General features: G+C 40.3%; 1 protein-coding gene across 5 annotated transcripts in view; it reads right to left on the bottom strand.

Moving 5' to 3' along the window:
* Positions 1 to 15,273, bottom strand: part of tbc1d22a (TBC1 domain family, member 22a) — a 407,668-nt gene that overhangs the window by 362,870 nt on the left and 29,525 nt on the right. For all 5 annotated transcript variants that reach the window (XM_068004902.1, XM_068004904.1, XM_068004903.1 and 2 more), the window contains exons 2-4: positions 7,276 to 7,332; positions 5,635 to 5,969; positions 523 to 705 (exon numbers count right to left, since the gene is read on the bottom strand). In XM_068004902.1, the coding sequence (XP_067861003.1) occupies positions 523 to 705; positions 5,635 to 5,969; positions 7,276 to 7,332 (575 nt within the window). The remainder of the gene's footprint in view (positions 1 to 522; positions 706 to 5,634; positions 5,970 to 7,275; positions 7,333 to 15,273) is intronic.

Genomic DNA, 15,273 nt, shown 5'->3' with positions numbered 1-15,273 from the left:
TCATACTTATTTCTTTAGAAGCAACTGATACGGTATCTACAAAAGCAGTTACTAAATAACTAAAGCACACTTTGATTAAGTTCATGAGAAACATCAATTGACACACTCACTTTTTAAAAAACACAAGATTTACCTCACTGTTAACTGATTAACACTGACGAAATTCTCAGGGCATGATTAATGGTCACTCCCAAGTCTATTTCCTTTTCAGTCTCCGTCAGTGCAGTGTCTACTGGCCCACTGGTTGCTTTCAGTGAGCAACAGCCACCACATTATAACCTTTTGTTTGATTTCCTATTGCTTTGATTTAATTCTAGTTACATTGGTTTCCCTTGTTAATATTAGTACGAGTGGATCAACCCTTCCCTGAATTTTAAGTGATGTCCTCCCTGAAATACAAAGCACCAGATGACGTATCCCTGCATGGTTAAGCCCGCAACTAATTGGCCTATCACAGAATAGGATCCTTTCACATTATACATCGTCAGAGAACCTCTTCATCCCACCATAGTTATGACTTACCTAAATCAGTGTTTGGACCTGCCAGCAGCTGTCTGAATTTTTCTAGTCGAGACATTTCTCTTTCTGTCATTAGAGGAGCGTCTGAGGTATTCTGGTCTGCAATTCTTGCCACCAATGGAATCGTTGATCTGGAAGGGACAGACTGCTGCCTCTGGAGAGGAGTCTTCGGAAAATCATCTAAACCTGCAATTCACACAGAAACTAAATTAATACAAACAGAGTTACTACATTTTAAATCTAATGTTCTAGATAAATCCACACCACAAAATATAAAATTAACTCAAACAGAATTCCATTGCACTCTGCGTATCAAAATGGAAACTTAAGCGTTTGTACTTACTCAATCTCGTATGAAAAATGCTATTACTAGACCATTCTCCATCAGGGTTGAGGTTTTCATGGGCAGACGGAGCACATACTGTTTAGCCTAAGAAGATGCTTCTACTAACAGTAGCTCAGTAACAGCAGAAGAATATGACATGGGACATTTATTTCCATGCTGCACATTTCACTCCCTATCTAGCTATGCAGTACTACATTGCTGTTACTCTGGTAGTTTAATATTGTCATTACCATCATGCGAGCATGTACTTAGGGTGAATTATGTGACACAGTGCAATATCTCAGGATAAATCCCACGAATTTCTAGACTCAGTGGTTGTTCGAGTGTGCTGCCCATGTACCACAATTTTGTGCAAGTCTGGAGGATTACCCCCCACCCACCCCCTTTCCCACCTCCCTCTAGGAGGTGATACAGCCCTTGCTCAGCACCTTTTTGTTCCACATGTTTCAGCTCAGAAACTAAAGCAAGCGGGACCCAGTCTGTTTCTATCCCGCTCTGTGGCACTGAGTTTCAGCATTCTATGCTTGGCGCCATATGTCACCCTGCAATTTCACTTTCTTATATTCACTTTTTATGATCTACATTTGTCATGTTGGGTATTTTTTGAGTATTGTGCCACAGAAGAACCACTGTACAATTTAAGATGCTAGTATTGTTAAATTTAGCTCTCAAGGGATTAAATTCACAGCAGCTAGTACTGGTAAATGTGTATTAAAGTTGGATGAACCAGTTCATGAAATGGTGCTTCTCATGTACCACCTCAACTTTAGACAATGGAAATAGTTTAGACCCGGCTGTGGCACCCCCGCGGACTCATTATATCAGGACAGTCCCATTCATTTCCGAGCAGCAAAAAACTGTTTCTAGGAATCTCCACCCAGAAAGGCAGGAGCAGCAACTAGTTTAACTGACAGCCTTATTGGCCCATCGTGGATAGAGAACTGGAAGAGGGTCTCAGATCAAGCTGCGAGCTTGTCTAGTTGGTTTAAGAGTAACAATGGCGAGACCTAGAACTGCAATCAAAAAAAAATTAAAAGTTCCACCAAAAAAATGATTCCAGGTTGCAACTTTTCACTAACACCGGGTGCTGTCAAAATCACTTCATTCTGAAAGCATTTCATATCACTTTGCAGCTAAATAAAGTCCAACTCTCAAAAAAAAATCACAATAGTACCAGGGAGTGATCAAGGACATTATGGTGCAATTTAGCAAACTCCTCATCCATTTCACTTGTATTTTCATCCATGGATGCTACTAGCTACACTTATGCACTCTCACATTGCAGCATCCATTACAGATGCTGAACCAGCCTCCTGGCACCATTTTCCCTCGCCTCCCCCCAGTGTCATTCTCTATCAGACACATTAGGCAGAAGCAAATGCAGCAAATCCAGTACAAATTCAAGATACAATAGGTCTTTGAAGCTGCAGAATAAGTTTAGTCAGGCAGTTTATATTTCTAACAGCAACTGATAAGCATTGCATGTTATAAAACTGCAGCTGATGGCAAAGTGTATTCAGTAAAATTTTTTAAATCGCTACTTTTGACAATTTCCACCTTTGGTATATGAAGCAGCAAAAATCAAGATTTTTTTAATGTGTGGAACATGTAAACACCAAGTGCTCAACTGGAAGATTATTAAACTGAAAATATAGCATTGTGCTCATATGGTTTAATGCCATACAGCTGAAACCACTCAAATAGAGCCAATTTTATTGACAAACCAGGAGGTATACGTGCTTTTGCTTCAATGAGTACAAAATACTTTCTTTTTTAAAAAAAAGTTTTTAAAAATAATTTTCATTGTCCTGGACTTTTTCCTGATTTATCCAGCTCCTAAGAGATTGCAAGAAGAGAAAGCTAAAATTGCTCCGAAGAACTCATTCAAATGTAAGCAGAACAGTACAACTGAGCTTATGCCTTCAGAACTGGCACATTCCATAGATGCCACTTTCAAGGTCCCAAGATCATACCAAACCTACTCATCTCTTCATAACATAAGCTCAGTGCAGAGCCAGCTGCGACACCTGTTCAATGTGAATCTCCACTGATGACTGAGCTGATGATGCTTTGCTAAGAGTATTAATGCTAGAAAATGAAACATTTTTTCCACCACAGTTGTCGCCCAGTCTCAGAACTAAACACTTCAAGAATAGAATGTGCATGTGCAGACTAATACTTCCTTTGCTCTGCCCCAACATGCCTTAACCTCAAACTTGCAAGAGTAGCATCTATTGCTCAGTCATTTCTTTCCCCATTTCTCACACCTTCCACTCCTTTTGCCTGAGTGAGATTGTCAATTCGTGCTTAATTACGGCCAGTTATATGTTGGGGGCTGTCAAACTTTTTGCGCAAAATATGCTCTCACATTCAGCGTCACTTGTCACGATTGTAAGCAGACTTCATGCACCCTACGCTCAAGAACACCTTTTACTACCAATATCTAATTGAACAGCAGCATGATCTGGGGTTCTTAACAGAGCACCCATGCTCTACATACAGTCTACTGAAATAATGCATATGCCGCCACGTGTGTACTCCTCTCTTTACGGGAAAGCACCATCAAGACGAGGCACAAGTTCAAACCAACAACTTTACATAAAATATCCTATGAACAGCATATAATTTCCACAATGGCGACCATCAGCAACAACGACTTGCACTTATATAGCGCCTTTAATGTAGTGAAACATCCCAAGGCGCTTCACAGGAGCATTATCGAACAAAATTTGACACCGAGTCACATAAGAAGGTAGGACAGGTAACAAAAAGCTTGGTCAAAGAGGTAGGTTTTAAAGAGCGCCTTAAGGGAGGGGAGAGAGGTGGAGAGGCAGAGAGGTTTAGAGAGGGAATTCCAGAGCTTTGGGCCTAGGCAGCTGAAAACACAGGCGCCAATGGTGGAGCGATTTAAATGGGGGATGCTCAAAAGGCCAGGACTGAAGGAGCGCAGAGATCTCGGAAGATTATAGGAGGTTACAGGAGATAGGGTGCGGCGAGGCCATGGAGGGATTTCAAGTTTCCCACATTCATCAGTTGAGAAAAACAAAATGGCTTAACTTATTAACACTGTATGTTGACTCCTCTCCAGCTAGCTGGCCTGGACTTCTAGACTGCCCCTGAGGCCAAAGCTCACCCCACATGTCCAAGACTGTCCTCTTAAGTCTTGGAGATGGAGGAAAGGGTTGAGCGGGAGGAGGGGAAAGAGATCAGGCCACCAAACAAAATCAAAATTGCAAACTAAGTGGAATGCCTAACCCTTCAATGTGGGAGGAGAAGACTCCCACACATCAGTCTTTGATCAGCCAACATGAATGGAATGCAACAATGCCAGTCGTCTCAGGTGTCAGAAGAACATTCTCACAATAGCATGAAATGCTTCAGAGTGTACATAGCGAGCCTACTTTTGTTTACTAATTAACACACCAATAACCCTGGTAACCAGCCTAATTTCAGTTTCTGGAGTATTGTGGGAAAAAATGCTCAATTTTAACATTCCAGAAATATTCCAAATTTAAAATAAAATCAACTCAGGCAATATAGGTATAATTTAGATTCGTTATAAGGGTCCATGCACACAAAGAGCTGGTTCAAAACTGCCCCTATATATTTCATGTGGCATTCTTGCTACCATGAGAGGAGGAATTGAATGTGAACTTGAGCCCCTGAAGGGAAAGGACTGTGTGCTAACCTACTGCATTACACAGCATTTTCCGGTTGCGTTATTTGAAATATTTAAAAGTACCAATAGAGAAACAACAAAAATGATAGTCAATAAACAAATGACATAAAAATAGATGCAAGAAGCATTTAAACATTTGTAAACAATTTTACAACACCAAGTTATAGTCCAGCAATTTTATTTTAAATTCACAAGCTTTCGGAGATTTTCTCCTTCCTCAGGAAGGAGAAAATCTCCGAAAGCTTGTGAATTTAAAATAAAATTGCTGGACTATAACTTGGTGTTGTAAAATTGTTTACAATTGTCAACCCCAGTCCATCACCGGCATCTCCACATCATTTAAACATTGAAAGTACTTCAGAAATCTGTACTAATAGCAGAACTAGCTGTACAAATCTTAGATTTTTTTTAAAAGAACTGCAACTATAAAGTCAGTTTGAAAAATTACCAAGAATTAAGGTTAACAATTATTGTAAATATCTGTGGGTGACAAAGACAAATGGGCAATAATGCAGGGCCAACTTCATTAACATGTAATAACCACAGTACCTATAAGTTGAATCAGAAAAGGGATGAGTATTGTGCAAAAGTTAGAATATCTAGTGTAAAAAAAATTAATTAGCTTTTCATTTTTAAAGAAGTCCAACAAATTCTTTTAGATCTAAGTAAAATCTCACGTCATAATTGGGAATTGAATCCAGGATCTTGTAAATATGGTTCATTTGCTGACTGTAGAACTCTTATGGTGCTTTATCAATGGCTCAGTGTTCTGTGAAATGCCATGAATCAAATAGATTTTCACTGGAATAGCAACTGTGCTCTATAGCATTTCTGTCAGTAATGGCATTCAGCCCAAATGTTAATCTGCTGTTGAAGGCAGTGTGTACCTGCATTTCTAAAAAAAATTCTTCTGTTCCAAAGCCTTCAATTTCACATTTCCCACAGGTCAGCAGGAAATTCAAGTTTGGGAAAAATAACACATTTCCCCTCCAACTTGGAAAGTTTCAACTTGAATGAAAAAAATCATAAAAGTGTGAACATAATTTGATTAAATTGCATGGTCTTAATAATGTTTAATAGTTCAAATTACCTGTTGATGTATCAAGCTCAACTGCACTGTTAGACTTTACAATCTTGTCAGTATTATTGTCTGCTTGTTCCAAACTGTCCAATTGTTCGGGTGTTGTCTCTATTTGTTTGTCCTGCTGCTTCTGTTCTTGTAGTTTGCTATGAATCTGAATTACTTTATTCGCTGTTTCCATGACAACATCTGTGTTCAGATTTTGAGCAGCCATAGCCAAGAGTTCATCATCGTCATCACCAACATCCCAAGCGTCACTTGTAATACTTTCAAACTCCTGAAAAGTAGTAACCTTCTTTGTCTTCATTGATACAGACTGTGGCTTTGAATTTGCTTTGAGTAAGCTGTTGGCCAAAAAAAATTGATAGTGCATCAAATCAATGTTTCTCATGAATATTAAATATGGTTTCAGATGCACTAAACCATTTTTTTTTAATAATGAACAGGAATAGTGACATATGGTTACTCAGTATCGTGTTGTGGATTTCTATTTTCCTTTTCTAACTCATTTTGAATCTTTGTACTCAAGATCAGCGCTGGAGAATTATTTGGTATGTTCTTGGATATTGTATAAAGTGTATATTTTTGATGAAAACTAACTGGCAGAATGCTGTTTTCCAAAACAATGAATGCTGGATAAACATTTGCTTCATTATAAGTTTGAATGTCATAAGTCATGTGATTCAATATAAGCAGAGATGGTTTAATACTTGATGGCTCCTGCATTGCGAGCACCATGGAAATGTTTTTTGTGCAAGCAACGGTCCAGGATTGGAAAATTGAGTTGCAAGAACATGGAACTTCTCCACCACCGAAATTTGCTGGTGGTGAGGATGGGGGGGGGGGAAAGGGCAAGTAGGGGAAAGCATTTGGAAGGAGTGAGTGCAGTTCCACATTTTTTTTTAAAAAAGGATACAGGTATTCTAAAAGTTTCTAGAACCATGGACAGTGTGGAAAATAGGAAAGTCAAAGGACAGAGTGCTCTACTGAGGTTGGGTTAAGAGGCATTGTGACAGCATAGAGTGATATCCACTTGAAATTCATGTCCATGAACAGCAAATTTAGAATATGTTCGCTCCTTCTAAATGCCTGCTCCAATCTTAATCCTCCCCCCACAGCTATGGTGTTCCCACCCAAAAACTGAACGTTTACATTAACTGCTTAGTTTTCAACAATCGCACCTCCAGTCTTAATTTTTTTTATTTTAAAAAAAGTAAAAATTTAAGTGACATTTGGGTTTATCCACATTGAACACACCAATCACAGCCCAATCTTCCCCCACCCTCCAGTTCACAAAGACCAACTCACCGACAACCTCCCAATTCAGAACTTCCTCTGTCAAATTCCCCCTCCTTCAACCTCTCCCCAGCTGAGAGGGACTACAGCTTAGCACCAACGGTGTGGAACTATAACATTCCCCAGCACTGATATTCTTACCATGAGGAGCTGAAGTCTTCCAGTATTGGAAATTGTTCAAAAGTAAGTGATATCCCAACAAAAAATGTCCTCTTCAAATTATTTTTTTTTTAAAACAGTATCTAGCAGTACAATTCGTGCTAACATTGTGTAGTATGATGTATATGTGCAGTGTTCAAATGATAAATAGGAATATAACCATTTATATAAATAGAATATCTTCTTCACACCTACTTTGCATGTAACAGAGGATCAAATGGAGGATGCTGAGCTCCATATACATGTTGTATACTGCAAAGAAGAAAAGTGCATTTGAGTACAAAATATGTCACACATGAAAACATCAAACATCAGCAATTGTCTGCTATTCAATTGTATATCTGGCTGCACTACATATTAACTAATATTCAAAACAGTACATCAAGCATCCAGAATGATCAAACTTCTTTTCATAGGCCACTTTCATACTCATCATAAGGCTCTTGAGCCACTTACAAAAAGCTATACACCACCAGCACAAGATGGCCCAGGGTTTATTAACATTTTCACATCCTTTTCATTCTTTGACATTTTTCTCTCCTCCCCCTGTTCAAGATGGCACTCCTTTCTTTTGTTTCCCTCCAGCCCAGTTCAAGGATGCACTCTAGCTTCCCACTAATTACATAATGGCACTCTCTCTCCCTCCTCCAAATACATACTAGCATTGTTCTCACCATGCCTTAAATTTCAGGCTGGCATTCCTTCCCTCATCCAATAACATGCTTGCATTCTTGTCCTTTTCCCCAACCTGCCCAGGACTCTTGACCACACCACAGACTAATAAGACTTAGCATAAATTGTAAAACAATGTAAAGTCATGTGGTTTTATTTCTGAAGTAACCCTAGATATTACCCAAAGTCAAATTTTAAAAAGACAAGGAACAACTGAACAGTTGCAATTAAACATTGAGAAAAAATAATTATTTCCCCCCCCTTCTTGAAGCCACTGACTCAGATCAGCGTGTGGCTCACCAAGGCCTAACAGCTATTTGCTACCATTATTCTTGTATGAACAAAGGAATACAGTGCACGAGAAGGCTCCTTGACCAAGTTAAGTTAGCCCTGCCCTCATCTGGTGTGCACACATATGCAATATCAAACATGGATCACTGGATAGCTGTCAGGGTTAAACACCATGTCTAATTCCCAATACTCCTTACCCTGGCCTGAGAAAAGTGATGCCACATTAGCATCCCGATTCCAAACCAACTGATGCTATTCAAAAAGTTGTGACTGTCCTTATCGGAGAAAGCAGTGACACAGACTATTAAAAAGTTATTTAAGATTGTTCTCATGAGAACAATCACACAACCTCAAAAGTTATAGTAGCTTTAATGTTACAAGTATATTAATACTTTGGTACAAGAAATGCTAAAATTACAACTCCCACCCCAATGTGCTAAATAAGTATTTTCAAATCAGTTAAGAATTGCATGCCTGCTACCTCACCAGGGTTATAATTTTGAATGTGGGCAGGCTAAGTGAACTCCAATTGTTCATTTGTACCCACCTTCTGCTTCAACCCACTTTCCAGGCAGTACCTAGTACAGTACCACACACAATAGGCTTACTGTCAGTTACTCCAGAATAATTTGCTTGACTGAACCATGGAGCATTTATACTGCTGTTAATTTCTTAATAACTCATGTACATTTTATTTACCCCAGTTCCTTTCTGATTTGTCTCTACTAAAGCCACTGTCTGTATAATGCAGGTATAAGCCTCCTTTATAGATAGAAAGGCTACAGTTCCCTAGAAGCAGAGATGATGGAAGATATGTCGTAGGCTGCAGATTATTAGATAGTCCATAATTTTACATTATTGAGAATTCTAGAAAAAAAGAGCCAAAGCCAATAATGCAGGACACCAAAGTTGAAACAAGTATTAGGAAAGGCAATCTAAATCAGTAAGTGGTGATTAGGTGACACCAAACCAAAAGGGAATAGAAATGGAAAGAAAATGTTCAAGAGCGATTTTAAGGATGAAACAGATGTGGCAAATGGGGGGAGAATGAGGATTCAGAATTTTTAATATATAAAAAAGATCAGACAACCACTGAAGGACAGAAACACTTTTGTGGAGCAGTATCTGAGTGGCATGACATCCCAGACAAACCAAAATCTACCACCTATTTACTGGCTCAACACTCATTACAGATACAGAGATTGGGCATGTGGAAAGATATTGCACTTGGAGCACGGAAGCCTTTTATAAACGCAAAAGGGAACGGAAGTTTATAGTTTGGATAATATTAAACCTCCTATATAGAGTATATGAAGCAAATATTTTTGCACAGCCATAGAACATAAATGCATGTCTCTACTTACACAATGAGTTACAATTATACAGATTCAATGTTTTCTTAACCAACTGAAACATTAATAATTCAATTCTCAAAAATAAATAAGCTAAAACAAGCTACAATAGAGAGTTTGTGCTGAAAGAAAAGCTGCATCAGGATGGTGGCCTAAAATCAATGGATGAATGGGAGCAAGATATACATGTCTGACCAACTACGAGCAGCATTCTTTAAAAGATAGTATCTATTTTCAAAACTTTTTAACCCCTCCTCCCATTCATCACTTCTTGGCAGTATATTTTCTTACGCCTAAAATACCTAAAGCAGCAACAGGAAAATGACAGACAGCTTCCATTTGACCCAAAAGTTAATTCTTATTCAAATATCTGATAATAGCCAAAAAGGTAATCGTTATTCTCAATAATTGGCCAGGCAGAGGTGGGTGGGGGGGGCGGGGAGAGGAGGTTATCATTTGCTTGAAAGATGTCTGTACTGATTTGGATGATGCCAGAGAATAGAGAATGTACTTATGACAAAAGATATAGAGATCTATTAAGTGCAGCAGAAAATGTTAACGGGGCATAAATAGAAATGCTTTAAGTTATGAAAAGAGTTAGAGAGTAAATGGTGCATGGTGTCCATTGGTCAGTGAATAAGTAACAAGGGGACAAAAGGCAGCAAAAGCAGTAGAAACGTAAAGGAGGAGCTTAGAAGGATTGTTTTCATGCAAAAAGGTTATCAGGACATGAAGCATATTACTAAAAAGTGGCTACAAATACAAGTCAATAATATGTTTAAGAGGAAATTATATGATTTTAATGAAAGAGCACAGAAATGGGATTGGAGGAGATTGCATTAGTGTAAAAGCTAGCACCAACAAATTTTTTTTTTACACGAACACACTCTTTCCCCAACATTGAGATTTCCAGCTTTTCCCCCATTTGTCACAATTCTCTTTGGATGTCAATCTTCTTTGCAATGTCCAACTCAATACAATTCAAAAATAGCATTCCCAAGGAATTGCAATTTCTTTGAAACAATTAAAAACCAAACCTTTACAGTTATATCAATATTAAGCCTTTAAAAGATCTCAAAAAGTGAGGACTTAATGCCCCACCTAAAGTTTGTTAACCCACGACTTTGGTCAAAATGATGTGCAAGACAGACTCTGCAATCAATAATTTGGTCTGAGGCAATGGAGACCAAGAGACAGAAAGGAGGGGTTGGAGTACAAGACTAAGGAAGTCTTGCTGTAATTGTACAGGGCTTTGGTGAGACCACATCTGGAGTACTGTGCACAGTTTTGGTCTCCTTACCTAAGGAAGGATATACTTGCCTTAGAGTCGGTGCAATGAAGGTTCACTAGATTGATTCCTGGGATGAGAGAGTTGTCCTATGAGGAGAGATTGAGTAGAATGGGCCTATACTCTCGAGTTTAGAAGAAGGAGGTGATCTCATTGAAATATAAAAGATTCTGAGAGAGCTTGACAGGGTAGATGCTGAGAGGCTGTGTCCCTGGCTGGAGAGTCGTGAGTGGTGGTGGACAATTAAACAACTAACGGGAGGAGGAGGCTCTGCAAACATCCCCATCCTCGACGATGGCGGAGTCCAGCACGTGAGTGCAAAAGACAAGGCTGAAGCGTTTGCAACCATCTTCAGCCAGAAGTGCCAAGTGGGTGATCCATTTCGGCCTCCTCCCGATATCCCCACCATCACAGAAGCCAGTCTTCAGCCAATTCGATTCACTCCACGTGATATCAAGAAACGGCTGAGTGCACTGGATCCAGCAAAGGCTATGGGCCCCGACAACATCCCAGCTGTAGTGCTGAAGGCTTGTGCTCCAGAACTAGCTGCGCCTCTAGCCAAGCTGTTCCAGTACAGCTACAACACTGGCATCTACCCGACAATATGGAAAATTGCCCAGGTATGTCCTGTCCACAAAAAGCAGGACAAATCCAATCCGGCCAATTACCGCCCCATCAGTCTACTCTCAATCATCAGCAAAGTGATGGAAGGTGTCGTCGACAGTGCTATCAAGCGGCACTTACTCACCAATAACCTGCTCACCAATGCTCAATTTGGGTTCTGCCAGGACCATTCGGCTCCAGACCTCATTACAGCCTGGGTCCAAACATGGACAAAAGAGCTGAATTCCAGAGGTGAGGTGAGAGTGACTGGCCTTGACAGCAAGGCAGCATTTGACCGAGTTTGGCACCAAGGAGCCCTAGTAAAATTGAAGTCAATGGGAATCAGAGGGAAAACTCTCCAGTGGCTGGAGTCATACCTAGCACAAAGGAAGATGGTAGTAGTTGTTGCAGGCCAATCATCTCAGCCCCAGGACATTGCTGCAGGAGTTCCTCAAGGCAGTGTCCTAGGCCCAACCATCTTCAGCTGCTTCATCAATGACCTTCCCTCCATCATAAGGTCAGAAATGGGGATGTTCGCTGATGATTGCACAGTGTTCAGTTCCATTCGCAACCCTTCAAATAATGAAGTAATCCGAGCCCGCATGCAGCAAGACCTGGACAACATCCAGGCTTGGGCTGATAAGTGGCAAGTAACATTCGTGCCAGATAAGTGCCAGGCAATGATCATCTCCAAGAGAGAGTCTAACCACCTCCCCTTGACATTCAAGGGCATTACCATCGCCGAATCCCCCACCATCAACATCCTGGGGGTCACCATTGACCAGAAACTTAACTGGACCAGCCATATAAATACTGTGGCTACAAAAGCAGGTCAGAGGCTGGGTATTCTGTGGCGAGTGACTCACCTCCTGACTCCCCAAAGCCTTTCCACCATCTACAAGGCGCAAGTCAGGAGTGTGATGGAATACTCTCCACTTGCCTGGATGAGTGCAGCTCCAACAACACTCAAGAAGCTCGACACCATCCAAGATAAAGCAGCCCGCTTGATTGGCACCCCATCCACCACCCTGAACATTCACTCCCTTCACCACCGGCGCACAGTGGCTGCAGTGTGTACCATCCACAGGATGCACTGCAGCAACTCGCCCAGGCTTCTTCGACAGCACCTCCCAAACCCGCGACCTCTACCACCTAGAAGGACAAGAGCAGCAGGCACATGGGAACAACACCACCTGCATGTTCCCCTCCAAGTCACACACTATCCCGACTTGGAAATATATCGCCGTTCCTTCATCGTCGCTGGGTCAAAATCCTGGCACTCCCTTCCTAACAGCACTGTGGGAGAACCTTCACCACACGGACTGCAGCGGTTCAAGAAGGTGGCTCACCACCACCTTCTCAAGGGCAATTAGGGATGGGCAATAAATGCCGGCCTCGCCAGCGACACTCACATCCCATGAACAAATAAAAAAAGTTGAGAACTAGGGGGCATAATCTCAGGATAAGGGGTCGGCCATATAGGACAGAGATGAGGAGGAATTTCTTCAGAGGGTTGTGAATTTTTGGAGTTCTCCACCCCAGAGGGCTGTGGATGCTCAGTCGTTGAGTATATTCAAGACTGAGAGCAATAGATTTTTGGACTCCAAAGGGAATCAAGGGATATGGGGATTGGATGGGAAGGTGGTGTTGAGGTCGAAGATCAGCCATGATCTTATTGAATGGCAGAGCAGGCTCAAGGGACCCTATGGCCTACTCCTGCTCCTATTTCTTATGTTCTTATGTACAAACATGCCACTGTGGACAACCACAAAATTACAATCTTGTATAACAGCAATCAAATCTCTACGTGAACACTGGTGAGCATCATTACCACTCACGCAAACTGTAAAGATTTAACCTTGAGAAAATTTGCATTTTACTATTTTCCATGGAAGGAATATTCCGCTGCTGCAAGAACTGATTTTTAGACTCAACAGTAAAAAAATAGATGTACATTTCAAAATTCAGACAGGGGTGGGAGAAAAGTTATTTTTAATTTAGATATGGACACAATTATGAAGTACTAAACTTCACCTCTGTAAAAACTCAGTATCTAAGTGCAGTACCTAAATCAGCAAGTGGTGATTAGGCGACGCCAAAAAAAAAAAGAAAAAGTTCAAGAGTGATTTTAAGGATGAGACAGATGTGGCAAATAGGGGAAAAAATTAGGATTCAGAATTTTTTTTACATTAAAAAGAGATCAGACAACCACCAAAGGACACAAACACCTATGTGGAACAGTATCTCAGTGGCATGACATCCAAGACAATCCAAAATCTACCACCTATTTACCAGCTGAACATCAGTTACAGATACCTAGATTGGGCATGTGGAAAGATATTGCACTTGGAGCAGCAAAGCCTTTTATAAGTGTACAAGAGAACCGAAGTTTATAGTTTGGTTTCTATTAATTAATACTTAACACTTGACACACATTTTGTTGAATATATTGAAGTAAGCATTTATTTTATGTGTGGAAACAAAGGAACAGGAGTAGGCCATTCAGCCCCTCGAGCATACTTCACCATTCAATTAAATCATGGCTGATCTGTACTTCAACTCCATTTACCTGCATGGGGTGGGGAACAAGCAAAGTATCAAGCCATTGTAAATGGATCCAATTTGATAATGATTTTGGATCAAAAAAAGTGCAGAAAAGTAAAGCACAGCAGCAGAGTCTTACTTCATTCTTCCTCTCAAAAAAAATGATGCAAAAAAATCACTGATCAGGAAAAATGTGTTGTTTCTTCTCTGGTTTATACAATTGATTTTCTGGGTCAGTATTACTGCATTTGTTAGCAAGTATTTTCCCACAGGACAGAGACAGGAGTAGGGACGAGTGACTTGTCATTAATTCAGTCACAGTTATTTTTCATTTACATTACCTGTGACATATGTACCTATAGAATTTTTAATGTGATAGTTTTTTTTAACCACTACCATCCATGACAAGAGACACAAATGCAATTAGCACAGACCAGAATCAGAAGATGAAAGGAAAGAGAAATGAGAGGATGGGAGAGAAAGTAGCAGGTATTCAACTTGCAGGTCCAGTGAGTGTGCATTCATATTAGTCTAGTGTTGAATCCCACTCAAAATGGATCTCATTGGCCACTGTGCCAACTGAAGCATCTGGTCTGATTTTAATGGAAAACTTGTTAGATATTAAGACAATCCAGCCTCACTATGAGTAAGATATTAATTTCAAGCCATGCAACCAACACATCTGAAAGAGCCCCCAGACTACGTTACATCTGCCCCAAATCATGGACTTGGCCCTTCTCAGACACTAAAAGTTAATCCGTTATATAATGCAGACAGCCCACAGAAATAAATACAAGTAAAACTGTATCTTACCAATATTGTATGGTAGAAGAAAACAACAAATCTATATTATAAAAATGCAGCCCAATAATACCAACAGCATTACTAATAAATAAAATGCAGCTCCCAAAGCCGAGTCCCACAATCCCTGCTCTGGGCTGCAGCCATGTGCTCCCTCCTAATTGAGGCTTTGGTTCGCATTACATAAGCAAATATGACAACACACCCCAGTCCCACAATTGCAGAAGACAGGATCATAGCTGCAGGTATCTAAATCTGGGTCTCTGCGACAAGTGAATGAAAAGAGAAAATGAGAAACATACTGAATGATAGACATACATAAATATAGTGAGAAGGAAGAGGAGTGTGAAAGGCTGAGTATCAGACATACTGAAACAAGACATAGAAATAAAGATGGAGAGAAAGACAGAAGTTGCACAAGAGAAATATAGAAGAGCAGGACCAAGAAGACATTCTTGCACAAAAAGGTGACACTAAGCAGCAAAATAGATAGAGATCACAGAAATGTGTGAGGCAGAGATAAGATGGGAGAAGTAAAAAGCAGGAGACATGCCTTGAAGAGGAAAAATTTGCAAGTATATAATCCATTTACCTTTTGAAAGGGACTACTGAATCTACTTCCACCACCCTTTTAGGCAGTGC

This window comes from Heptranchias perlo, chromosome 24 (assembly GCF_035084215.1).
Source record: "Heptranchias perlo isolate sHepPer1 chromosome 24, sHepPer1.hap1, whole genome shotgun sequence".
Lineage (NCBI taxonomy): Eukaryota > Metazoa > Chordata > Chondrichthyes > Hexanchiformes > Hexanchidae > Heptranchias > Heptranchias perlo.
This window is presented reverse-complemented; position numbering and strand designations above follow the sequence as displayed.